Raw genomic sequence first — 27,637 nt, 5'->3', positions numbered from 1 at the left:
TATAGCAAGTGATAAGGACATTTTTTATCAGAATGACTTAACTACTTTGCATTAGGCAGATTGCCAATATAATTATCAATAGATTATTCTTTTATCTCGAAAAAAATATTTGTTATCAGTTTTCTGTAGATATAGTGTAGGTATACTTTTCTTATTACATGTGAATTGTGGTCAAACGTGACAATGACATCATACATAGATGATTTTTAGTAAGAAATTATTTATTATTATAATAATAGTTTAATAACATATAAATTTTTTTTTTCTTTCAGCCTGGCAGAAGCCAAAAAAGAAATTGGAAATGATCTATACAAAGAGAAAAATTATCATGGAGCCCTACAACAATATTCAAAAGCCATCGTCCTATATCCAGATTCTTCATCTTACTATGGAAACAGAGCCGCCTGTTATATGATGCTTTTTCAATATAAAAATGCTATGGAAGATGCAAAAAAAGCAGTTGTGCTCGATCCAAATTTTGCTAAAGCATATCTTCGCATTGCAAAATGCAGCATATTGTTAGGTGAGTGGATTGACAATTGCTGCAGCCGGCCGGGGGTTTCATTCAAACATTTTTATATTTATATTTCATATATTTCTTATAGAATATCAAAATTAATTTATTTTATTTGTATAATTCAGATCACGGTGCAAATAACTAAACTGAAGTGGAATATGCATTAAGGCAAGTTGCTTAAATTTGGCCTTGCCGACATCTAGAAATAATCAACATGATAAACAAGAATAGATAAATTTATGGGTTTATATTTTGTCACTATCATTTGAGAAGAACAAACGATATTTACCAGAAATTAATACGTTATTAAGTTTATGTCTTGGATTAGTAAATAAAAACAACACAAACACATATACACAGAGATTTTAACCCGAGTGATTTTTTTTGACATTCTTCCGTATAATAATTCGTTGGTCACCAAATCGTAACCTGATAATATCGAGGTAGTAATACTTTATTTTTCTTATGGCAAACTCGAAAGAAACATTATAACTAATAACTTCAAATTACGAAAATTATTCTTTGCCTCAATAGAAGTTAATAAAAACAAGTTAACACACTTTTTATTGAAGAAAAGATTTTAAGTGACAAATTGTTAGTGTATAATCAATCATGCAGGTAATTAATTCTGTTTTTTCCTACCATTTCTAAAAAACTTTTTAATAATTTAATATTTAGTTATTTAATTCACTCATTTATTTTTATTTAGATTATTTTGTCATTTTTTATATAATTTCGTCTCATTTACAATTTTATTTATTTTATAAAAATCCACAAATTTCTATTTTCCTTAAGTATATTGTTTGTTTAAATCTAATCAAGATCATATTGACAAATAAATGTCTTGAAGATGAAACGTCGACACTGTTTTTTATTTTATAAAACCTATGGATTTTTTGTTTGAAGCTCTACAAAATATTTACCAATCCAATACTACCATCTAATATATATATATATATATATATATATATATATATATATATATATATATGACATATAGATAAAATAACAAAGAAATAACGAATATATTTGTGAGAGACAAATAGTGACATCGAGAGACAAATATTCTAGAGAGTATGATTAAAGACTATAAACGAGTAATTAGAGATGAGGTGTGTTCACACATAATTGCACACACATAATTTTTTTTTTATTTTATCTGAGCTTGCGAAATATCGAGAATGCATTGTACGCATTGTGTTAAAATGCATCAAGAAATAATGTTATTATAATTTTGCAATGAATGATAGCATATGCTTTTTCTTTTGCAGGCGATTTTACTGTATTCGACAAAGCTATTGAAAAGGTGAAAAAAATTGACCCCACCTCAAATGAGGAGGTAAATGTTTTGACTGCGTTGCGACAACAAGAGAAGAAATATGAAGAGTATTTCCGAAAAAAAGACTTCAAAAGTGCTCTGAATTGTATTGATAAAGCTCTCAATGACATCCCCACATGTGATAGGTAAGTAATTTTATCAGAAATAACACGAAAAGCTTGATATTGTTAATGCAAAATTATATTTGATAAATATCAATATAAATTACAATAGTTTACTCAGTTAATTAGCATAATTTAAGAACATTTGTCTAATTTTTTAACTTCCCGTAGAGTAAGTTATTGTAATAGTCGAAAATTTTTGCATATCTTTACGTTATAAAGATATCTGAACATTTTGGCATACTTTAGAAAAAATGGGAGTGTGTGTTTAGTGTGGATACAATTTTTTGCCCAGATGTACTGATTAGTTTTAAGCAAAATTATATATGAATTAGTTTGTATATTATATGTATATATATATATATATATATATACATATATATTTGTATATATATATATATACTCCATTTATATTCATACAATTTCTTTTCAACATTTGTGTTTTTGCTTTATTTAAATATCTAAACTAGTTGGTATCGGTATTTTGCCTTGAGGCAAGTTACATGAACTTAACATGAATCAATAAAAAATAAAATAATTTATGAGTGATTGAAAGTATTCCGGGTGGATTTATTACACATATTTAAAAACGAACGAAGACTCTATCGTTATACCAAGTAAATCGTCCAAGTTTAATTTTAACAAACGTCAAAAAAACTACTCATTTTCTCAAATTTTTTATTGATGAATTTTTTAAATTAAACTACTTGTCGTAATATTTCAGTAAGTTCTATAAGACCATGGTATATATCGCCAAAAAAAATTCATAAAAATCGGCTTAATTTTTTTTCAACAGTTAATTACAAGAAAACGGCTCGTTAGTTTTTCACCTAAAACTATTCAGTATCATTTCCAACTAATATTTTTCGAAGAGTTTTTGAAAATTGAAACGAAAAGTTCAACACTTTTTTTCAAATTACACAGAAACGGCTCGGCAGATCATCGCACAAAACTGTCAACATCCTCATTGTCAGTCCTCATTGAGATACATCAAATGGCTTTTAAATTTTTGAAATCGGTCCAGCCGTTTTTTGAGAATACGTCTATTTACGGCAAAAAATCTGTTCACACACACGCATACTTTTTCTAAATTTTGTCTCATTCGATTCAGAATGGCTTGAAACGTCGAGTAAACATGAAATTAGCGAATCGATTTTCTTGATGAAAACACAAACTTCTTCGGGTAGTTAAAAAGTCAATTTTTTGTTTTTCTCATATTCTATATTTCCGAAAACAGTATTAGTATTGAAAATAAACAGATTTTTTTATGGCACTAAATGACCAAACATGTGAGAGAAAGTTTAAAACCTCTTTAGTTTTTACCAAAAACATATGTGACCATTATAAAATTCTCAAAATGCGTTGATGCTGTGACGCCATTTTTGCGGGCATGCTAGTCACTGCTGGCGAATTCCGCATAAGAACATTTCATTTGATCTTTTTTCTGTTATAAAAATGTTTTTTAATTAATTGTGGACGTCGACTATAATATTGCTCATAAAATTTTACTCAAATGCACTACAATTTTCAGATATAAAGTCCGAAAAGCTGAATGTCTCGCTTCACTGGGCTGTTACCAAGAATCGCAAAAAATCTCAAGCGACATTCTTATGTTTGACAAATCCAACATCGATGCCAACTACGTTCATGGAATATGCTTGTATTATCAAGCAAATATTGATGAAGCTCTTAAACATTTTCAACGCGTCTTAAAACTAGCACCCGACCACGTTCAAGCTATGAATATTTACAAAAAGACTCGTTTATTAATACAAAAGAAAAAGGCCGGAAACGACGCCTTCAATGCTGGTAAATTACAAGAAGCTCACACTTTGTACACAAAAGCATTAGATGTCGATCCCCAAAACAAAGCCTTCAATTCGATATTGCACTTTAATAAAGCCACAGTGTTATCAAAACAAAATAAATTAGTACAAGCCATAGTAGAATGTATGTGTGCTCTCGAATTTGATGAAAATTACCTAAAAGCACTGTTAAGGAAGGCCAAATGTTACGGTGAGTTGGGCTTTTGGAAAGATGCGGTCATGGATTATGAAAAAGCATACAAAATGAATCAAACAACAGAGATCGAACGTTTGCTAAATGAAGCTAAAGTTGCTTTGGAAAAAAGCAAACCGCAAAACTATTATAAAACACTGGGAATTCCGAAAAATGCGACGAATGATGAGATTAAAACCGCTTACAGGTAGTAAATTAGAAATTTTATTGTTATTGAAAATCTACGTAGAACTGTTTTGAAATTATTAGGCACTGAATATAAAATCAAATTTTATTTCTCAACTAGTTGAAAGTAGCATTTTGCCTTAAGGTAAGTTGCATGAACTTCCCGATAGGTGTAATAATTGATTTGATCAACTGAAATTGAAATTTGGATATTTAGATCAAATTTTCAACTGCTTATTTTGAAAAAAATCTTTTCGCTTTCAATCAAGTCAAAATCATGCGATTTCCAATTGATATCTCTCAAACACATTCAGAATATCCTTAATTATCTCAGTCATATTGCAAAAGCACGTTCTGGTGCGTCCTAAAATTGTAGCCTATTTTTCTAAATTTTTATTAATTTATATAATTCAAACCAAATTCTGTAGTATGTACGTAGTTTTAGATTTTATTTAATGATTTAAATGAATAGTAACGTTTTTCACAAAACGAGAGAAGTTATTTAGACTGTTACTGTTATTTACTTTTTCGCTAATTCCAAAGTTATTTCTGATTGACTTGATTAACTTATCACATCACATAGGCGACTTTTGACACGAATTTTAATACTGTAATCTTTTTTCAAACTTTGATAAAGTTTTAAAATTAAACTGCTTGTCCTAAAGCCGCAATATTTTAGTATGATCTATAACGCCATGATATCTATAATAAAAAAAAATCATAAAAATTGTCAAAAAAATTGTTTGACACTTTATTATAAGAAAACGTCCCGGCCGATCTTTACCAAAAACAAATCAGGTCGATTCCCAACCAATATCTTTCGAACGATTCTTGAATTTTCAAAATACGCAAACACACACATACTTTTTTCAAGTTTGGCCTCATTCGATTCAGAATGGCTCGAAACTTCGAGAAAATAATATTAGCCAATCGGATTTTTAGGCGAAAACAAACTTCTCGTTCGGGAAATGAAAAATGGTGAAAATCGCTGCAAAATTATCGTAAAAAATATGTAATAATAAATAAAAAAAAAAATTTAAAAAAAATCCAAATCTGAAATGTCTCAAATTTCGATTAACACTTGCCATGTTCTTTTAGGAGACTAGCCAAAGTGTACCATCCTGATCGCTACGCGCACGCGTCGAATGCCATACGCAAAGAACAAGAGAAGAAATTCAAAGAGGTCGGCGAGGCGTACGACACATTATCAGACCCCCAAAAGCGATACCGTTACGACCAGAACCAAGACTTCGATGAGATAAGCGACCACAAAAAGTAAGCAGACTTCTTCTTAACCGGAGGAAACTTTGAAAATGCTGGTGGATGCCCAAGAAATCCCTCCTTCTAAATTTATACATATGCATCTGTATGCAGTGAAACCTGTTTTTGTGCCGTCAATTTTCATTCGACTTTAATTTTGTGCGATTTATGGATCAACAGAGCTCATAACATAGCGTTGCCATAGCGCAACGCTATGTTATGGGTCCTCTGTTATCGTAGAACTGGCCCCTTAGCTTTAGGTGGTATACGCATCTTAGTTACGTCACGTCACAGTAGTATGCGGAGTTTTATTCGCGATTCAAGTGATTTACTAGTGGTGCATGGCATCGTGCCTTAAGGCAAGTTCCTGGAACATCCGTATCAAAAATTAAATTTTTTGAAAAATATTTGATTTTTTTAAGCTTTAAAAAATTATATTATTGAGAAATTTTGAAAAAAGACTTCAAAAAATTATATTTTATATTTTTAAATGTTTTGGAATTTTTCAACTTTTTTTCAAAGCAACCGCTTTGCGTTAGCTGCGTAGCAGTCCAACGGATAAACATTGGTACGGATCCCATAAAAATGTAAACAAAATTTTTACTATTTAAAAACTCTATGAAATATCTGATAATTTGAGGTGTGCTTCAGTATATACTTTGTTACATGTGTAAATTTATAAAATTTTCGAATAATATTTTGCTTTTTTGTCTTTTATCTATTTCTTTTATACGGTCCTAAAAACTGCAAAAACAGGATTCATTGTACACACACAGATGTATATATATATATATATATATATATATATATATATATATATATATATATATATATATTTATCTAAATATATAGACCGATCCCCGTTTTCGAACTTACATGGTTTTTGTAAATAAAAACATTTTCAACAAAACTTATTAATTTTGCATATACACAATATTATAAACACTACAATTAACTAAACTACATCACAATACTACAATACAATTTTACAATACAATACTACAATAACATTTTCATTGTGTTACTGTCAAATTACAACACTTCAAAATGTATGTTACACTTACGAATTCTTAGTAGTCTATGTCTATGATGAAAATAAAATACCAATTGTATGATAAAAACTAAATTTGATGTATGTATAAGCTAGTTTATTTCAAATACTAAAACAAAAAGTATCACTGTTCTTAATCTTTGTTTTTAATTAATATATAATTAATAAGGTAAAATTTGAAATTTAGAAATGATATTGAAATTATTAAATGTGTTGATATTAAATATATTATTTATTTTAAGTTTAATGTGTTTATTATTCATAAGTGAATTTTTCGAGTTGCACGTCCTGGCTAACATCCTAGCTTTCATTCAGTGGAATATACTGTCAATTACAATAAATATACTGAGTAAATAATTTGTAATAGGCTAAGAATAAAAATAATAATTTATTGAACTAATCTGAGAACATTTACAATTTGGTATACTTTATTAATGAAACATCATTGCACCAAAGTATTAAAATGTGCACTATTGCAATATATATATATATATATATATATATATATATATATATATATATATATAGACACATTTGGTCTCATTCGATTCAGAATGACGTGAATCGCCGAGAAAACAAAATTAGCAAATCGAAGTTAAAAATGGTATTCAAATAATAGCAAATTTATTTTTATTCACATCAAAATATGTTTAAGAAATACTTTTTAAAAGCTAGGAGTGTATGATATACATTCTTTATAATTTGTTCTAATATTATTTTAAATGCAGTAGAAGAGACCTTACCTTGGTTTTTTCTCGCGATCGTTACCATTCCAAATTTTTATCCCGCGAGTTTATCATTTAAGAATATGCAATCGGGATGAATGTATAAATTTTAATAATGATGAAAATCGATTATGCAAACCAATGTCTTTCTATCTGAAAGATGCTTCAACGAGATAAAGAATAAAATGAAATAATATTCGTGGTCTGGTTGCCATTCAACAAATTGAATTCTTACGAAAGAAAATTAACTTGATTTCTTTGTAGGATTTTTTTCTGTGTAAATAATGAGATTTAAGTCGCCAGTGCAGATTTATGATAGAAATCGAAGAAAGATGTATTCTTTTGTTATCTGATATTGACGCAAGCTTTTTTGTGAAGTAAAATATGCATTATAAAGGAAAAATTTAACTAATGGTGTATGGCATCGCGTCCTAAGGCAAGCTACTGAAATTTCCCGTATCATGATTAAATTTTTGAAAGATAAAATTTAGTTAAATTTTTTTTTTTGAAAATTAAAAAAATATGAAATAAAAAAATATTTTTTCCACTAGCAGAAAGTTTTTTGAATCATTTAAATTGGATGCTTAGTTCTATCAAAACCTGCCATTTTTTGCATATCTAGCTCCGTATCTCTGAAACGGCTAGACCAGCCTTTGCCAAAATCTAATAATCTCTTCTCCCAATCATTACAAATTGAATGTTTTTTTAGATTATTCAAATCGGATGCTCCGTTCTCTCAAAAACTCGATTTCTATTTTTCTTTCGAATAGGACTCGAATATTTTTTGAACCATTCAAATCGGTTGATCCGTGCGCCCGAAAACGACGACGAAAAATTGGATCCACACATACATCCATTTTTTCTATGGTGCCAAATTGTGCAGAAACTTTCAAAACGTAAAATATATGCAAAAATTTTCATTTTAGATTCTTGAAGGATTACTATAACACTATAACTCACCGTACGAGCTTTAAATAAATCTATTTTATATATAATTTAATAAATAAATTACTAGGAAAAGTAATGATAATAATTTTTAAATTGTTTTTCAAAATCTGTAGATGAATATCCACACGTTTCTTACAAATTTCGTATTTGTTTCCTAACCCCAGCCCTTCGATTCGGTCGATTTGCTGGTGCGGTTACATGCAATCACCATAAAATATTAAAATGATTCCGCGTTCTAAATTGAAAATGTCGCTTTTTGTTCAGATTCAATTTAAACGTAATGCAATCTAATGTTATTTATTATGAGCTCACTATTTACGAATGTCGGATACGGGGGCAAAAACGTTTTTCGTTCGACGCCGATTTGATTAAAAACGGATTTGAAAGTTAAAAATATGACTGTAATAAATTGGTCATTACCAGTGTATCGAATGTAATCAACTAGGTGTAAGTGGCATTTTGCCTTGAGGCAAATTATGTGTGATAATTGACCGATATGGGTGATAATTGACCGAAATTGAGACCTAGCTATTTACACAAAATTTCCTATTTATTTCTAAAACAAACTTTTCTATTTTACTAAAAAATAACCAATGCGATTGTGATCTTTCAATCAAAATTATATTACCTATGATTATATTAATTATAGAAAAGTATTTCAAATTTTGATAAAACCATATAACTACTCGGATTAGCACTAAATCATATTTAAGCAAGGTAAGTAATTGTTAAGTAAGACTAAGTAAGGTCATGTAAGATTTCGACAAGAATATAAGCAATAATTAAGCAAAATTTAGAAAAGATGTAAGTAATATTTTAGTTTCAAAAAAGTTGTAATGAAGTTAGAGGCAAGTTGCAATCAAGTTGGAATTGAGTTAGAATCAATTTGAAAACGAGTACCAATTTATTTGAAATCTATTTCGAATTTGCAGATTTTAGTATTATTTTATTATGATTTATAAATATTATATTTAGTATTATTTTTTAGATTTCAGCTATAATCAAATTAAAATATAATAACAACCAGTAAGTATCCAGTCAGAATCTAACAATAAAAATCGAATAAAATAGTCGTATTTCTCACTACGAATATATAAGAACCTTAGCTAATAAGTGCACTATAAGAATCTTTTATAATAGTTTGATAGAGCTATCGAAATCCAACAAATGTCTTTTTGTATTCCAAGAAAAATTTGATCAGAATCCTAACTCAAAACCTAACCTAAACCAGAATCTAATAGGAGTCCATGGGATTCCAACAAGAATCTAAACAGGATCTGATGAGAGCCTTATATGATCATGATAAAAAAACTGATGAAAATACAATAAGAATTCAATGAGAGTTTTGTAGAATTCTAATATGGATCTTATAAGAGTCTTGTGGAAAATCAGACAAAAATCTTATGAAAAGCCAATAAGGCTCATGTGATTTTTTGTCATTTTTTTTTCAAATCACTAAAAGCCTCACGTGAATTTTTAACAAGACTCCAATCATATTCTACCTTAAATCTGACAAGATTCTCATAAGATTATTACCAGATTCTTACCAGATTCTTGTTGGATTCTATTATCTTCGAATCTATTTACTTTTTTTAAATATAGGATTAAAACTTAATAATAATATCCATGTGTGTTCGTAAGCAATATAAGACACAATACATTTTCCCTGAGCAACATATGCCTACTTATACTTGACTCGAATGTCGCATGATGCGTGGAGCAAGGTCGTAATTTAAATATCACGACGAATGATGGAAAATATTCATCTCTAAGATGTCGCCAAAGAAAACGACGCTCAAATAAATGACGAGAATAAAAAATCGTTCGTAACATATGGTAGATACAAAAATGCTAGATCGTTGTGTGCCTAGTCAGAAATTTGACCTATTTTATTATATTGCACTACATTTTTCTAAAATATTTTTATATTGATGAGAACAAGATGTAAATGAGTTAGATTTCATCAAAAATTTACATTGCATCTGCTTGATGGTTTAGATGGTACTCAATCAAGTATCAGAAATGATTTGTTGTATGATTTCATCATCTATGTAATATATAAGTGTGGGTCTCTAAATGTGAGTTCGTATATGAATGAATGTTCCTGTGTATCGTATCAAAAGACCTGCTCCATAATGACAACCAGGAAGCGTACGTTAGCTCAGTCTACCAGCGAAAATCGTAGTAATGAGCTAAACAGATGTTACCCTTGTGCAGAGGACATTAGGCTCGTAAATAGTTTAGGCCACATATATATTTATAATCAAAAAGATATAAAAAATCTGGCTGGGTTAACTAATAGTTTAGAAATTTGCAAAATGTTACCTATCCAATACTTCAGTTTGCGGATTATAAAAAGTACTCATCATCATAATAATTGATTCTACAAATACAACTCAAGTATTTTTTTTTAAATAAGAATGAATATAACATGTAACTTATATCAAACATAGTTTTAATTGCTTCCGATACAAATATTCTCAAATATCAAAAAATAATTTTAGTAAAAATATGTGTGTGTGTTTGTGTGGGCCTAATTTTTGATCTTTCGATCAAGTATTCTCGCGAAAAGTTGTCCAGATTGAGGTCGTGGGGAAGAGAGGGGTCTAGTTAAATATCACGTGATCCCTTTACCTAAGATCTCAAAAAAAAATACGATTGTCTCATAAATTCGAAACATTTGTTCGAAAAATTTTACTTGACTAAAAATACACGTGATGTTTGGTAGGGGATGGGAGTGGGTTATTTTTAATATCACGACAAATCACCAAGGAAGTGGAGAGCCAAAAAATACCTAAAAAATCGATCACATGATTAATGGACGCCACCTTAACCAAATATATATTATATCACGCCAAACTAGATATTTTTCAACAAACAAGTAAATTGTTGCTCAGGAAAAATATTGTATCTTATATTTTTTACAAACACACATGGATATTTTTATTAAGTCTTAATCCTACATTTGAAAAAAAGTAAATAGATTCAAAGGTAATAGAATCCAATAAAAATCTGTTAAGAATCTGGTAATAATTTTATGAGAAATATCTCATTTTAATTTTAAATATCTCAAAAAATGCCTAAAAATTCGACGTGATTAATGGACTGTTTAACCAAATATGTATTATATTACTCCGCCAAACTAGATATTTTTCAACAAACAAATAATACTAAAAAAATATCCATTGAATGACTACACTAAATCTTCATTTCACTATTTATTTCGTACGTAATATCGAATAAAAATATTTTTGTGCAACATTTTTATGATACAATTAAAAAATATCTCGTATAATTCCTTGATTTACCGTTCAAATATTTGCGTTTGATATTGATAATAAATCTCCTCTCATTTCAATTGTAAAACGGAATGAACGTTTTCACAACTCGGAACAAAAAATTAAAATATAAACAGAATAACTGACTAAACAAAGTGAGGGCACTCGAATGTGAGCGATCTGGAAATGGAAAAAAACTCAGAACTCAGAGGGATATGAACAAATATCGAAAATAAAGAATTGGAAACAATCTATGATGAGGAATTTTACTATTTACTGAGTTTTCTGAAATAAAAATATTTCAAAAAGCTCTCCAATTTACTTTCACTTATTCCCAATCTAACTTATCCATTATAAGACATAGTTCATTACAATTGAGACACCTCAATAATGAATTAATAAAGATGCACTATCCTGGAATTAACTTTCAAAAATAAATCACAATTACACGCCAGAATACTTACAAGAATAGAGACAGACTCATTGAATAATTAATTTCGAATCTAATTATCTATACTCGTATATCTGAAAACGCCAAGGTCTAATGCGAAATGTTTTATTAATGACGAAGAAAAACGCGCACGCTTGAACTAAAATCACATTTAAGACAATCGATGTATCGCCCTAAAAAGTTTTTTTTTCATCAATAAACCTGAACCATTAGGAATGAGAAAATTTCTAACCAAACAATAATGAGAACGTTTCAAATGTTCATCTGATTTTGGTTGTCATGTCAATTCTTGAATAAACTAATAGTGTTATGATACTGACATATTACGGATCTATGTTCGTATGAGTTGGTAGTAACAAATTGTCAAAAAGCTATGTATATGCTGTGCAATCACTGCGTTTTACATATGAAACTAACCCTACAAAATGCGCAAATATCAAAGAACAATTTTATCATAAGTAAAACTTTCTGATGTCTCACTGATAACACATGTGTGAAGTTAGGTTTTATGTATAAAACGCCTGATCTTATAGCAAATGTGTAGCTTTTTTACAGTTTGGTACTACCAACTCATAGAAAAAGAGACATAACATAGCATTACCATGACATTCTACTTTATCCGAGAATTGGCTCCTTTACTTTTAAAAATCTCTAAATTTTTCTACATTATAATTAGTGTATGGATGATCGACTAATATTTTTCATAATTAAACTGCTTGTCCTAGGCCTGTAATATTTCAGTATGTACATTAAGTCCAGGAACTCTAAGTTTCATTAAAATTTCCCCAAAGTTTTTAACAATCAGTAATAAAGAAAAAAACATCTGATTGATTTGTGCCAAAAACTAATCAGCATGATTTTCGAATTAAATCTTTTGCACAGTTTTTGAATTTTTGAATTAAAACTTCTTTAGAAAGTAAATCTGTCATTTGCTCTCGATGAAATCATTTCTATACGGGTCGATTGTGATTAGTCGGCGTGTCGAATGAATAGAGATCTTTCGTTGTATGCGTACCGAATGTCATTAGATTTTAAGGTTACATCGTAGTAGAAATCTTGATTAAATAAAAAATTCCTGAATCAGCAAAATATTTTACCCTGTCCGCCGTAAGTAATTATAATGAAAATAATAAAACAAGTAAAACATTTGTGCCGTGTACGAAACGTAAGTTTATTGAAATCATTTTTATATTATTTGTAGTTTCTATAAATCTTTGAAGTTAAAAAAATGGCAAATATTTTTATAGGCAAGACAGATATTACAGCTGCTCAAAGAATGAGATTGTATCGCCAGCGAAAAAGTAAAAAAAATACAAGCAGTCAATGAATGTATGGTAATTTTAATTACATGAAGTTCTTCAAACACAATTGCATGATGAGTGAAGTTGCGAAAACAATATTTCTTTAGGCGCTGTATAACATAATCCACTGTGTGAAGGAATATTATAAAATTTATTAATCTGCAATTACTTCATCTCTCTAATGAAGGTTCAAGTCCTAATAGCTAATTACAATGACAAACCGATCATGTCATATTTGAAGTATGACCTTAATTACATTATTTTTATCAAATATTAAAAATATTTTTAATGCTATTATAAATATATAATTTATCATTCATTATTATTATATGAATCTGTATAATGATTGACATTAATAAATAATTCAAGTACAAGAACAAGCACATCCATAGATGTAACCAGAAATTCCTTGACGTGCATTTGTGCAAGTCAGATGCAGAAACTGCGTTCTGAATAATTTATACTATTATGTATCAATTTTCTGACTTTTTGCGACATTTTATATTTGTATTAAAGTGACTAGGCAATGGTCTGTCTTCCAAGTGATATATGCGAATGGCAAAACCAATCCGAACGTCCATATATCAAGAGCCGATGCTCCGGTGCATGTGAAATTGCATTGCGCGATTTTGATCAATATTTGATAAAGAAGGATCTCTTCGAAAATTGTATTTTCTTACGTATTTTATAAATATCACGTACACTTACGTAAATTCGATGTTGAATATTTATAGGACATTTTATTTTATATAAGAATCTATAAAACTAGTGGTACATGATGGCATTAAAATGCTCAGAAACTGTAATTTACCTCATAGAAATTTAAAAATATCAAAATTTGATAATTTATGTCACCAAAATACCGAAAATTATATTCACGATTTTATATTATCATTTCAGGGAAATATGAAAAATCATGAATAAAAGGTGCTAACACATAAATAATCGTTCATATCGATTTTGACTAATACCTACGTTTCCCGCACATTTATATTTATTTAAATTCGCACTCAATTCGTCTCTCATACGAATATTTTTTATCACGCGAACAGATAAATTCAATTAAACGCAATCTGCAAATATTAAAATCTCGTTTTAAAAATAACAACACAATACCATACATAGGGGAAACGGTTGATACAGCACAATACCAAAGTACCTTGCTCGTATAAAAGCTCAAAGTTGGTAACATGAATTTATTTATATTTATATTTATGTTTATTCGAATACCGGATTCGACTAACTACAGTATAAAACCGTAAAGACAAATTGCTGGAACTTTCTTAACCGAAAATTATTTTTTTTAAAAGAGCTTTACATTTTTTTGAAAACTTGGAAAAAATGACTATTTTAAAGAATTTGAATTTTTTTAATACAAAATTTGAAATTTCGAATTCTTTGCGCTGCGTCGCTGTCTTATGGATGGACGGAAAATATGGATTATGGATCTAAGGACGGAAAATATAAAAATGTAGTCAAAATTTGTACGCTTTATTAGGACCTCTCTGAGCATTTTTGATCCTTACTAATTTTCCAAAACCGCTGGACCTGCCTGTCAATTTAAATAGTTCTTTATTTCGTCAATAAAAATAAAATGTTTCCTGAATCATGCAAGTTAGACCCTTCATTCTCTCATAAACTGAATTGCCATTTTTACACTTTTTGACTAGTAAATTTTTAACAAAATTGACTTTATTTAAAAAAATGAATTTTTTATATATTTTAATTTTTTTTATAAACTTTGTAACCAAAATTTTGTTTGTTTTTGAGTACAGATATCGTAGAAATGTAATCAAAATTTGACTCATTATTAAGATCTCTCTGAGCATTTTTGAACGCCATATAGAATTTTTTATTACTTTCCTTACTGGATCTCCAAAACCGCTAGACCTGCCTTCTCAAAACTTCAATGAGTTCTTCATTTCGTCAATACAAATAAAATGTTTCCCTAATCATGAAAATTGGACACTTTGTTCTCTCAAAACTAAATTGCCATTTTTTGCACTTTTTGTTCCGTAAATTTTGAAAAAAATGACTTTTTTAAAAAAATATTTTTTTTTTATATATTGACATTTTTTAAATACTTTGAAACCAAAATTTTGATTGTTTTTAGCTACGGAAAACATAGAAATGGAATCAATATTTGTACTTATTACTACTCTTTTACCATTTTTGATCGCCAAATGGCACTTTTAATTACGTTTTTTATTGAATCTCCCAAAGCGCTGGACCTGCCTTCGCAAAAATTTAAATAGTTCTTTATTTCGAGAATACAAATAAAATGTTTTCTGAATCATGCACATTGGACCTTTTGTTTTCTTAAAAACTGAATTGTCATTTTTGCACTCTTTTGTCCCGTATATTCGAACCTGTCTTGCCAAAAATTCTTCAGCACGTCCCCCAACCAATCCGAATCGAATGTTTTTTGAAATATTGAAATCGGTTGATCGGTGTTCCCGAAATCGTCGACGGAAAATTGTATCCGCATATACATACACACACACATTTATTTTTTCTAAGGCATACCAAAATGTTCAGAAACCTTGAAAGATAAAGATATATAAAAAATTTCATTCATCATATAAAAAATTTCATCCTACGGAAAGTTAAAAATCAAAATTTAAAAAAAATCAAAATGTAAAAACAGATTTACCAAGAAGTCTTTTTTTAAAACCTTCTAAATTCTCAACAATCAAATTTCTTCAAAGATCTCAAAAAATTTTAAAGCTTTTAAAAGTTTTAATTTTTGGTACGGCAATTTCCAACAAAATGGCAAAATGCTACTCACAACTAGTTTAAATAAATAAATTATCCAAAATTTTACTAAAATAATATAATATGGACTTGATTCTCCTCTATATCGATAGTTTGGGAATATCGTCGACCGATCTCTTGCACGCGGCTATGTGATGTTCTTGAATAATTAACACGGTTCATAGAAAACAAAAGAGTTGGTTGCTGCAGTTCGCGCCGCGAGCAATTTTAAAAGTCATCAATGTATAATAAAGTTATAACAATAGCGAAATGAACGAGATGCTATAGCATCTATAGCATCATACTGATTGTGAGAAACTGCGATAATAAAAATCACATGAGAACTATTAATAATTATCCATAATAATAATAGTAATAAATGGTAGTCTGCCCGAAGGCAGGTCCATGGTGCAAGAGCTACTACAAAACATGATTCCTTGCCCTTTTTTGTCTATCATTGCCATTATCAGTATTCCCTCCACCGCCTTTTTTTCATGTATTTTCCGTTCCAAACTTTTGCTGCCAATAGTGAAAACTATTTAAATGAAATAGAGTTTATCCAATTCTGTTTCTGTCGGATTTGTTTTTTCTTCAATTTGTAACTGAGGCCGTAAGAGGTTCATTTTCCATATCTGCTCTGGATTTTAGTAATAATAGTAACATACATGTGCCAAATTTCATGTTCCGCGAATGTTGTCCGACAATCACACTATTAGATTTTGCATTTGATTTGAACAATGATTCGAATAATTTACTAAACCTAACCTGGCGTTCAGCTTGTTTTCATATCAATCCTGATTTTGAATGTAACTGTCTGCATGTAGTCAGTATGCAGAACCATTGTTCTCATATAATTGTAAACGTAAACCAAATATCAGCAAATCATTCGGTGAACATAGGGGTAAAAATTCTCGAATAGAAATTTAGATTTATCTTGCAAATTGATTGTGGGTAACTGGACTGATTCAGATCAGCTTGTAAGCTTGAACACCCTCATTTTTATCTTCTAAACTAGAATTTTTCTATAAAATCTTTTTTTGTGGTACGTCATCTGATACTTGAATTCGCGAGTTCTTGAATTTATTCTTTGTGTAAAGTTGTCGATAAGAAATCAAAAGTATATTTATGCATGTCCTTTGATGAAGTAATAAATTTATAAAATATTAGTTCTTTCTTTGGCTCATTTTTTTTTGTCGGTAAGACCCAATGTAATAAATGTTCCTACAGGCCTAGTTGGATGAGAATAATATTGTTCAGGTTATTATACACATTGTTATACGTTTCTGTTCTGTTTCCGAAGGCAATCATCAGATTCCATTATATCAGGAGTCCGTTTATCAATATGCACGTCTATGTACTTTGCGTTGATTCTCTCGAATATTCGGTTTGATGAACTCTATCGATAAATTGCTATACACTAAACAGGAAAATTTGAAAGCAAAACATAGGAATTAAATGGAACATCCTAATTTATATATTAAAATAAAATTAGTAAATTATTTGATACTCTAATACTAAACTAGTAGTTAGTGATATTTGAATGTAACAGCCATTGGTGCGAGTCAGTTACATAGATGTAACTCTGTAAAACCACATGTACATAAAATTCGTTATAAGGATTTTCATGTTAATGCAGGATGTATGTAAATTTGGTAAAATTATTACTGATGCATGTGATTTATTTCATTAAATTTTTACGAGCCAATAGTGGATAAAAGCGACATAAATAAAAGTAGTGAGTAAATTACATAAATTTTGACCTAAGTTTATTTTATCTAGTTATCTGGTAACCACTGGGATTTGTGTAAAGGTAATAGCCAATAGTCGATCAAAGCACCCCAATGCCGAATGACGGCGACGATTGATTTGCGGAATTGTCACAAACAATTACATCAACGCAAATCATGAGTCGTCGTTACAACTGTATCATAGATTAATATATAGACTATATCTATACTAAACCTAGGGATCATATTATATATAAGACAATAGACAGGGGGGTGATTGCTGATTCTCATCAAACTGAGAATTGCAAGTTTTTAAATTTAAATGCTGTATCTGTCGGAGTTACGGGCATTCGAGGAGTGAGGGCATCTTCACAAGTAAAAGCACGGTTAAAATCATTGCCAAGTAAAAGCACGGTTAAAATCATTGCAGGATAAAAATATATAAAAAGCCAAAATAATTTGAACAAAAATATGCACATAATGATTCCAAATTTAATGTTTAAAAATCGTGAGAATTCATGGAAAAATATAATTTTTCTTAGAAAATAGATTTAAGATCAGCAAATGGCCAAAGTTTAGAATTTATATTAAGTCTAGTAAAAATCAAGTGACAAGTGATTTGTAGAAGAGCAAAGGATTTTGCTCTTTTAGTCAATCAGATTTTTTTTTTGGTTCAAATGTGATTTTATAAAAATTGTATTTGATGTATAAAAATAATATCAGCTCTTTAATTATTTACCCTAGACCTATCAAGCATGTGTCATCAGATTCAGCTTTGAGTTGCAACTCTGCGGCTTTGACACAAGGATAACATAACCATTCGTTAAGGATATATTTATAAAGACATTATCTAAATTTAATTATTGAAGTAAAAATTTGGTAACATACTGCTTGATATTGAGTTGGACAAAGTTGTGATCAAAATTTTTTCAAAAATAAAACTGCTCGAAAAAAGTATTTCAAACCTTTCTCGCAGCTTCTTCTCTAAATCTTTGTTTACAACAAAGCATTCTGTAAAACAAAGACTCTTTTAAAAGGGGCCGAATACACGCAGAGGGCGCAAAGCTATTATAAAACAAATTACGTTTAAAACGAACGAAATATGAACGATTCTTACAGACAGAATAATGTTGGTTATCATTAATCATTCGTCCTATTAAATATCATGTATTTCGGAAAATAGAGCAGCATCAAACAAAGGCTTTTACGAGGCCGGTGTGAAATATTACATTGCTCGTGATTAATATTTTGATGTGGAGGAAATACTTACGTGGAGATTGAAAAAAATGGTAATAAAAGTTTGATTAAAATAATAACAAATTTTCAATCTTTCAACTTTTGTCTCCAGTACCACATTTCAAAACTGCCATGATAGTTTTTGTCGGACTTTCTTCGAGTCCATGTCTCTAATTCGCCTTTAATAAGGAGGCCTTTAAGATCAGAAAACTAGAATGACATATGTGTTATATATATGGTAGATACCATCTATCAGACATTAATAATGATTATTCCTTTACTCTTGGAATGGAATCAAAGAGCTTTGTTTTGCATTGAATATTGAAAGCGCCGAGTATTATTTTATGCATAGATATATATAGAGCGATTAATATTCATACATATTCGAAATATTTGCATACACGGGCTGCTTGCTCTATCTTGCTAAACGATTTTGTAGAACAATGGAAAGTCATAAGGGCGAAAAATAATTCTAATCAGAATCTCAATCCTTTGTAAAGATTTTTTGTACAATAAATAATAGTCAGTTTTTAACAGTTGTTCAATCGAAATTGTTATAAAAATAAGTATTAATTTGTGTCTATCATAAGTATCATTTATAAAAATTCTGTTATCACAGAAAAAATCTGTCCTCCCAGAAAAACAATCCTTTACCCGGAGCGGTTTTCTTGTACGATATAATCAACATTTTCATATACACGAGCATTATGAAAAGTACCGTCATGAGATAAAGTTGAATGCTGAAACAAAAATCCATTATAATGCATTTAAAATATCCTACCAAAGAAAATCTTCTTCAGGGAGAAGTACAGAAATAACTACATTCTCCACGAGACATTAGAGCTCTAAAGAAAATAATACAAGCGGAGTCGAGTTTTCATACGGCGCTTTTCTTTGAAGATGATATACGATAACTTTTATTATGGAAAACTACATATATAAATAAAATCTTTCGCAACGAGAGAAAATGCTCATGTTTATTAATTAGATGTAGAATAATATGAAATGTTTACTTTGGACTAAAAGAAATAACGTTAGTAGCGAGTTGAAAGCATATATCATGTTCTGTGATAATAAAAGGTGATGCACTTTGAGTGAAATGGGAACAGAAATTTATGCTGAAAATCAGGAATAATTGCAAAATACTCATAAAATATTACATAAGAATAGTTAACTTAGGAATAAATCATTTGCATCAAATTTCTAAACTAGCGGTGTATAGCATAGTGCCTTAAGGCAAATTTCTGGAACTTTTCATGCCAGAATTTACTATTCGAGCAAAAAAAGTCAACAATTATTGATCAATGATTAAAACAATTGTTTTAAATATTTTCAAAGATATGATTATAATTATTATGTATTTAATTTATTCATATAATATACAGTGACAATCTTATCGCTTAAAACACTTGAAAATGTTTACATCACGAAGAGATTCCAAATGAATCCATCTGAGGATATATTTCTTACGATTAGAATAAAGCATATGAAATATTGCATATATATAGCATATGAATTGTAAATTTGAAATTTATATTTTAAAAACTTTATATATTTTTGTATAAAACTTTATACATTTTTGGAAATTTTGTGTAATTTTTTTTCTGAAAATTAATAAATTTGTTTGAGCCGTGTAACTGCACTTTAAAAATTAAAAATCTTGGTACGAAACCCAGAAAAATTATAATAATAGATTTATATATATATATATATATATATATATATATAAGTTTATAGTTTATATATTATAAAATAAGTTAGTACTCATGTTTAAAATCTTTATAAAATATATGATAATTTGATGTGCATATGATGTCTAATGGTCATTTTAGACCGCCAAATCACATTTTTATTACATTTTCTTTTGTATTTTGAAACCGCTGGACCTGCCTTTCCAAATATTCAATCATTTCTTCATTTCGTCAATACAAATAAAATGTTTTGTAAATCATTCAAATCGAACGCTCCATTCTCTCAGAAACTCGATTTCTATTTTCTGCATTCTTAGCTTCGTATCTCCGGAACGGTTGGACCTGTCTTTGACAAAAACCAATCAGCACATCTCCCTATCAATAGGAATCGAATGTTTTTTGAACCATTCAAATCGGTTGATCTTTGCGCCCGAAAATATGGACAAAAAATTGTATCCACACATTCATACACACACATACATCAATTTTTCCTGAGGCATGTCAAAATGTTCAGAAACTTAACGTAAAGAAACGCAAAACTTTTTATTTTTGATTTTTTGCGATTACTGTAACCTCACGGGAAGTTAAATATTACATACATTATTAAATAGCTAACATAAGAATAAAATCGTTTGCATCAAATTTCTAAGAAAGATTATTATACAAATAATACAATACTTTTCCATACACTTTTCCCTGAATTCAGTAAATTCCCGAGAATATTGACATATTAAAATCAAAAAAAAGACAGATAAACCCCGAAAGAAAAGTGAATGTTCCTAAGACAAAGTTGCTGGAAGTCCCTCCGGAGCCTCGCCTGATCCCTGATGCGGAAATAAGTAGCGATATCAAAAGAAAAATCCACCACGAAATATTATGGTAATTTCATATAATAATAGGGGCGGATATTTTATATACGTTTACAAAAAGTTTACATGCTAATACAGATTCAAGTGCGTTCATGAGAGTAAACATTCAATTCTGCTACGAATATTAGAGGTACACTCCATATTGGGTAAAATAACTCCCATCGGGAAAATGATTATAGGAAAATTTTGTAATTAAAATATTAGAAAAGCCGTTGTAAGTCGCAATTTGCCTTGAGGCAAATTTCATGATCTTGCCGAAACGTATACATAATTAACTTAATCAATAAGAATTGAATTTCAGCTTTTTGGTGAAAAAGTAGAATTTTCGCTTTCAATAGAAAACAATCAATATAACTACCAATTGATCGCTTTTAAACATTTTAAAGATATTTGCAATTATTTTTTAAGATATTTGCAAACTAATTTAAAACGTTTAACACATTTCATTTTATTTAAATCGACAATTATCGTATTTTTTTCAACATTTAATTACGAAAAAAACAGCACATCCAATATATAGCAAATCACAATCTGAGCAATCATTTGTTCAACTAAATTTTGAATACCTTGAAAAAAGTTTCTGATCTAGTAACAGTTGTATATTAGTGGTTACCTAAAAACTGTTGAAATTAAATTGGACAATCAAAAATGAAAAATTTTGTATATTTTTACATTTCAAGGCTTTTTGAACATTTTGTTATACTCTAAAAAAATTGATGAATGTGTGATTAACTGATTTGAATAATTCATTCAATTTGTATTGATAGGGAGACGTGCTAATAGTTTTTGGCAAACGCAGGTCTCGCCGTTTTGAAGATATGAGGCAAAAAGGGCCAAGAATGGCAGTATTTGAAACAAATTTGAATGATTCAAAAGTTTTGATTGAGTAATTAATTGAATTCGTTTTTACGAAGGCAGGTCCAGTGGTTTTGGAGATACGAAGCAAAAAGTGCTAACTATAGCAGTTGTTGAGAAAACAGCGCATCCGATTAGAGTGATTCAAAAAAAACAGTTTATGTTGACGATATTTTTTATTGTGTTTCTTGCAAGAAAACATAGATAAAGGTCGTCGCTTATATTAGATCTATAAAATACGAGCATGAAATTCACAGTATTTATAAAACTTATTTGAAAATATTTTACATTTGTTGATAGATAAATGTCGTCGCTCAAATATGAACACTTATATTAGATCTATAGAATATGATGATAAAATTCACAGTATTTATAAAACTTATTTGAAAATATTTTACATTTGTTGATAAATAAAGGCCGTCGCTCAAATATGAACACTTATATTAGATCTATAAAATATGACGATGCAATTCACAGTATTTATAAAACTTATTTGAAAATATTTTACATTTGTTGATAGATAAAGGTCGTCGCTCAAATATGAACACTTATATTAGTTCTATAGAATTGACGATAAAATTCACAGTATTTATAAAACTTATTTGAAAATATTTTACAATTGTTGATAGATAAAGGTCGTTGCTCAAATATGAACACTTAATATTAGTTCTATAGAATATGACGATAAAATTCACAGTATTTATAAAACTTATTTGAAAATATTTTACAATTGTTGATAGATAAAGGTCGTCGCTCAAATATGAACAATTATATTAGATCTAAGAAACATGAAGATGAAAATCACAGTATATAAAATTGATTTGAAAATATTTTACATTTGTTGTACTCTTTGATAAATTTTCATTGATGATTATTAACTATTTTTATTTCGATAATGTGTAATTACTGTACAGAAAGTTCCAGCAATTTGCCTCAAAGTACAATGTCATGTCACCACTAGTTCTTAACAGGTATTGTGTTCAAATAAAAAACATACCAAACTGGACACCTATTAAATCAATTGTCACATCCTGATCTATTCTTATCCAATTAAGTTAGATTACTGAATGAGTAGATAATATTTAGAATAACCTTAGATGATGCATTACAACTATGATACCCTTCTTAAACGTCAGTTTCGTATGACTAAGTGTGCAAAGTAACGTAAAATTAAGTTTCACCTCTTGAACAATATGACAATATATCTTCTTAGGAAGCATATCCTAGACGACTTATAACGTGCACCATTATATGCATGAATATTTAAGTTTCACTTTATTAAGATGCATTTCGAAGACGCCGGCGAAGGAATTTTAAGTGAATATTTGCAACATTTTAACGCCTAGAACTTTGTAATGTGTTTTGGCTTTGCGACTTGACAGTAATATATTAGCAAATTTTAATTAAGAGATCGAAATAGACAATGTTGAAAAAACACACTTTTATTGTATACATTAATGTAAATTCTTAGTAGATAATAAATAGAATGGTAATAAATTATATATTAGGAAGCTGTTTTTTATATATGTATGTATGTCAGTTCGTCTGTTGCCTGGAAAAGCTCATGTACGTCCCTAGGCTTACATCAAAGTAAAAACGTTGCAAAAAGATATAAACGGATCTGATACCCAGAAGCCAAAATAGGAATGGTAGAGTCATATCTTTTGATATGCTAAATTACACTGGTAATGTATTCATTTCACTTCCCATATGATGGTTTTATAGACGGTCGACCGTACATTTTACTAGAAGTAAAATACATAAAAAATATAATCGAACAGGTCAATGAGTTCGATATTTTTGACATTGACGCTTTTTTCTTAAATATAGTCTTCAGGTAAATGTTAATTTTTTTATCATTTTTTTTTTATCACAAATTTATATTTCACTTGAACACAGTTATAAGTATTTTTTACCGAAATTTTACATCTGCCAATTAAATTTCATTTACCGTCGTTTCCCAAACTTTTTCCTTCATAATTCATTTTGACAATTTTCCCGTTGAGACCTCGTCTTTAGAATCAATTTAAATTCGACATCATAACGACGCATAAATCGCTCAAGCATGGATTTTGTGGGAAAGACAGATCTGAATATAATAAAATTTCGTATCAAAACTTTTTTCCTTAGTTTGCTATAAATTGCTTTTTAGGATTTCGGAAAAATAAGGGTAACTCATACGAGTTAAACAATTTTGAAGTAGGTCATGGACACAGTTGTATAATTATTAGGAAGTATAAATTTTAGGAATAATTTTTTGAACTATAAATTGAAAAAAGTATTGTTGATCAGTAAGATTTGCTAACACAGATTATATTTTTGCACATTGATCGGTCAAGCCGATTTTAATAACATGTACACATTTTGTGTAAATTTTTTTGGGTTTCGTACCAAGATTTTTAATTACAGTACGGGAAGTTCCAAGCAATTTGCCTTAAGGCACGATGCCCTGCACCCCACTAGTTTCTTCTCTGCGATATAGAATTAAAAATTTATGTAATAGTGATATAGATAGTAATATTGAAAAAATAAATCCTAAGTTTCCCATATTAGTAAATTATTTGTAATCCACGTGGAATTAGAAGATTTTGATGTTATTTTATTACTTTGTAATATTTTAGATTTTAGTTATAATCAACTTAGAATCTAACAAGAACTAAGTAAGAATGTAATAATATTCTGGTTATGATCTTGGTTACCCCTGTTTTATTACATCTGCTCTGGTAGTTTTATGAATAAAGGAACACAACTAAAGTAGCAACGACAAGAAACAAAAAATATTCAAGGAATAAAGCCGAGAAAGAATGAAGTTGGAAAATTTCTTAAGATTTCTTATCCGATAGATAGCAAAACTGTCAAAAACATGCGCTTTGCATCATATCAGTTGAACAAGCACATAAAGCATACAGTTCTAGATATCAAATGAAATAAAATTTTAATGTCAACAACCACTGGAAAAGATTTGGTAAAGATTAATGTTATATTGTGCATTTGAAAATAAAAAAGACAAAATAAACGTATAAAAAACAAAGAAATTTTACCTTTTGAATGATCAGTTTGGGGAGTCGTGCTAATTTGATTATGGCAAAGACTGCTAAGGCTATTTTTTCACATTGTAAATTTACACATAAATGTTTTCAAATAAACATTTGTATCCTTTGAAATCGTATCTAGAGTTTGGAATTAAATAATAAATAAATCTTACGCTCATTGAGACTTCTTCCTGCAACATTAGAATACGTCCCAAATTTAAAATTATTCTGATACAATAATGTAAATCTTCTGTTACAATTCCTCACTATCATCATTTATGTCATTCTTCGAATGACTCATTGGAAACATGTATAACAAGTGTTAGTTGGCAAAATTAAACAAAATCCTCGCTGGCAAACTTCTTACATCGAAGTTTTGCCCGACGTCGTCGCGTCGCCCAAAGAACGACGACGGCAGCTAGTTGAAAATGTTCATAATTCGCATTTACGTACGTAATCTCGTTACGAGAAGCTACTAATGAAATTTACAATTTTATTGAATTTATGCTTCAAGAGAAGTTAGACGGGCTACTTTTAGTAAGTATCAAAGAACCAGCAGCTCAAAACTCAACACTCGCTAGCGCCGAAGCGCGGGCACCTTTCGTTACTTGTAGGGCATTTAGTGGAGGTGAAAAATTTTAAGGGACAGAGATAGAAAAATGATAAATTTTTATTAAATAATTGTAATATGTAGTCTAAAATGCATATCAAATATGATTCCTAGAAGAGAAGTAATCTCGGAATAATGTGCTGACCCGTTTTAGTGTTTTCCGCACTTACAGAGGGTGTGTGCCTCATTACTTTTTGAGTAATTCAATATAAATAACTGATACTGATACTACACGTACTTAATATTTTTTTGTTATATATTTTTATGAGAACATATTGGTGATTTAGTAGAAAATATAAAATATATAAATATACTAATTTCAATTCAAATTAATCATGTTTATCTTTTCTATATTATATATTCATATAAATATTAACCAGAATTGAACCTGGGGGTAAATTTACGTGCGTTATGGTGTATGGAAACAACTAAAATTAAAGTAATGGTGAATCGGTCGTGTTTGCAATCTATTTATACTTTGTCAATGATTTCTCATTATAAATTTATAAATGGTAATTCCATGATCAATGTAAAAATAATTTCCAATAAAAGTGCACAAAAATGTAACTCAGTTTTAAGAGAACGGAGCGTCCGATTTTAATAATTTATAAAAATTTTACTTGTATTCATAAGATAAAAATTGATTAAATTTTTGGGAAGGCAGGTCTAAGGGTTATAGCCTCTTAAATGTAAGTTAAAAAATGTCATTTGGCGGTCAAAACTGTTTATTGGACATATGTTTACCAAATTTATTATAAAGATTTTATAATGTGTACAAATTTTGTGTAAAATTTTTTTGGGTAGTTACCAAGATTCTTGATGACAATACGAAAAGTTCCAGCAATTTGCCCTTATGCCATGCACTCCACTAATTTTCTGGATAATATTACCATAATCACTTTTGTTTATAAATCATTTATTTATAAAACAGCACGAGTTCTTAAAATAGAAGAATTAAATTTTTCAATTTTTAAGAAAATTTGAAAAATTTGAATATTGAAAAAAATGAAAAACTGCCTTTTTAAAAATCATGAAATTTTTTAAAAAATTAGATTTTTTTAATACTTTTTTTTGATATATTTTGAAAAATTTTGAAATTTCTTGACTTCGGATTACCATTCATTCTAGGTAAAAATATGCAAATTATTATGAAAGCTGATGTTGTTTTTTTTCTGAAAATTTTGAAATTACTGAGTTTTAGATACCCATTCGCTATAGGTAAAGATATGCAAATTTATTTTGAAAGGTCATACTTGTTTTTTTGGAAAATTTTGAAATTTCCTGAGTTATAGATACCCATTCATTTTAGGTGAAGATATGCAAATTATTTTGAAAGATCATACTTGTTTTTTTTTTAGTTGAGTTTAGGATATCCATTAATTTAGGTAAAGATACGCATTTTTTTGAAAGCGATATTTGTTTTGAAAATTTTGAAATTCCTCGAGTTTTGAATACCCATTAATTCTAGGTACAGATATGCAAAAATTTTCATTTCGATTTTTGGACGATTACATAACTTAACTTTAAAAAAGGTTAGATTTGCAATGAAGAAGATGAGATTTAAAAAAAAAGAGAATGAAGGATTTATTTGTATATAAGCAAGTATAGAATATGCATAAAAAATAGCCTACATTTCTATATTGCAAAGTATTGTTAGTTGCTATATGCTCTGAGTAAGCGAGGCCAATAAAAAAAATAAAAAAAAAAA

At 29.0% G+C, this 27,637-nt stretch overlaps 2 protein-coding genes across 2 annotated transcripts in view; one reads left to right on the top strand and one right to left on the bottom strand.

Annotated features, from left to right (window-relative positions):
* The window catches only part of LOC113386380 (arrestin domain-containing protein 17-like), a 188,680-nt gene that overhangs the window by 52,389 nt on the left and 108,654 nt on the right, over window positions 1-27,637 (bottom strand). The gene's annotated exons all lie outside the window — the stretch shown is intronic.
* On the top strand, window positions 180-5,568 carry LOC113385336 (dnaJ homolog subfamily C member 7-like). Its single transcript, XM_026623177.1, has 5 exons — window positions 180-209; window positions 273-523; window positions 1,789-1,981; window positions 3,489-4,163; window positions 5,240-5,568. The coding sequence occupies exons 1-5, from the start codon at window positions 184-186 to the stop codon at window positions 5,418-5,420; spliced, it is 1,326 nt and encodes a 441-aa protein (XP_026478962.1). The 5' UTR covers window positions 180-183; the 3' UTR covers window positions 5,421-5,568.

This window comes from Ctenocephalides felis, unplaced genomic scaffold, assembly GCF_003426905.1.
Source record: "Ctenocephalides felis isolate EL2017-DRISC unplaced genomic scaffold, ASM342690v1 CF-g0.4_SCAFFOLD_03571, whole genome shotgun sequence".
NCBI lineage: Eukaryota > Metazoa > Arthropoda > Insecta > Siphonaptera > Pulicidae > Ctenocephalides > Ctenocephalides felis.
This window is presented reverse-complemented; position numbering and strand designations above follow the sequence as displayed.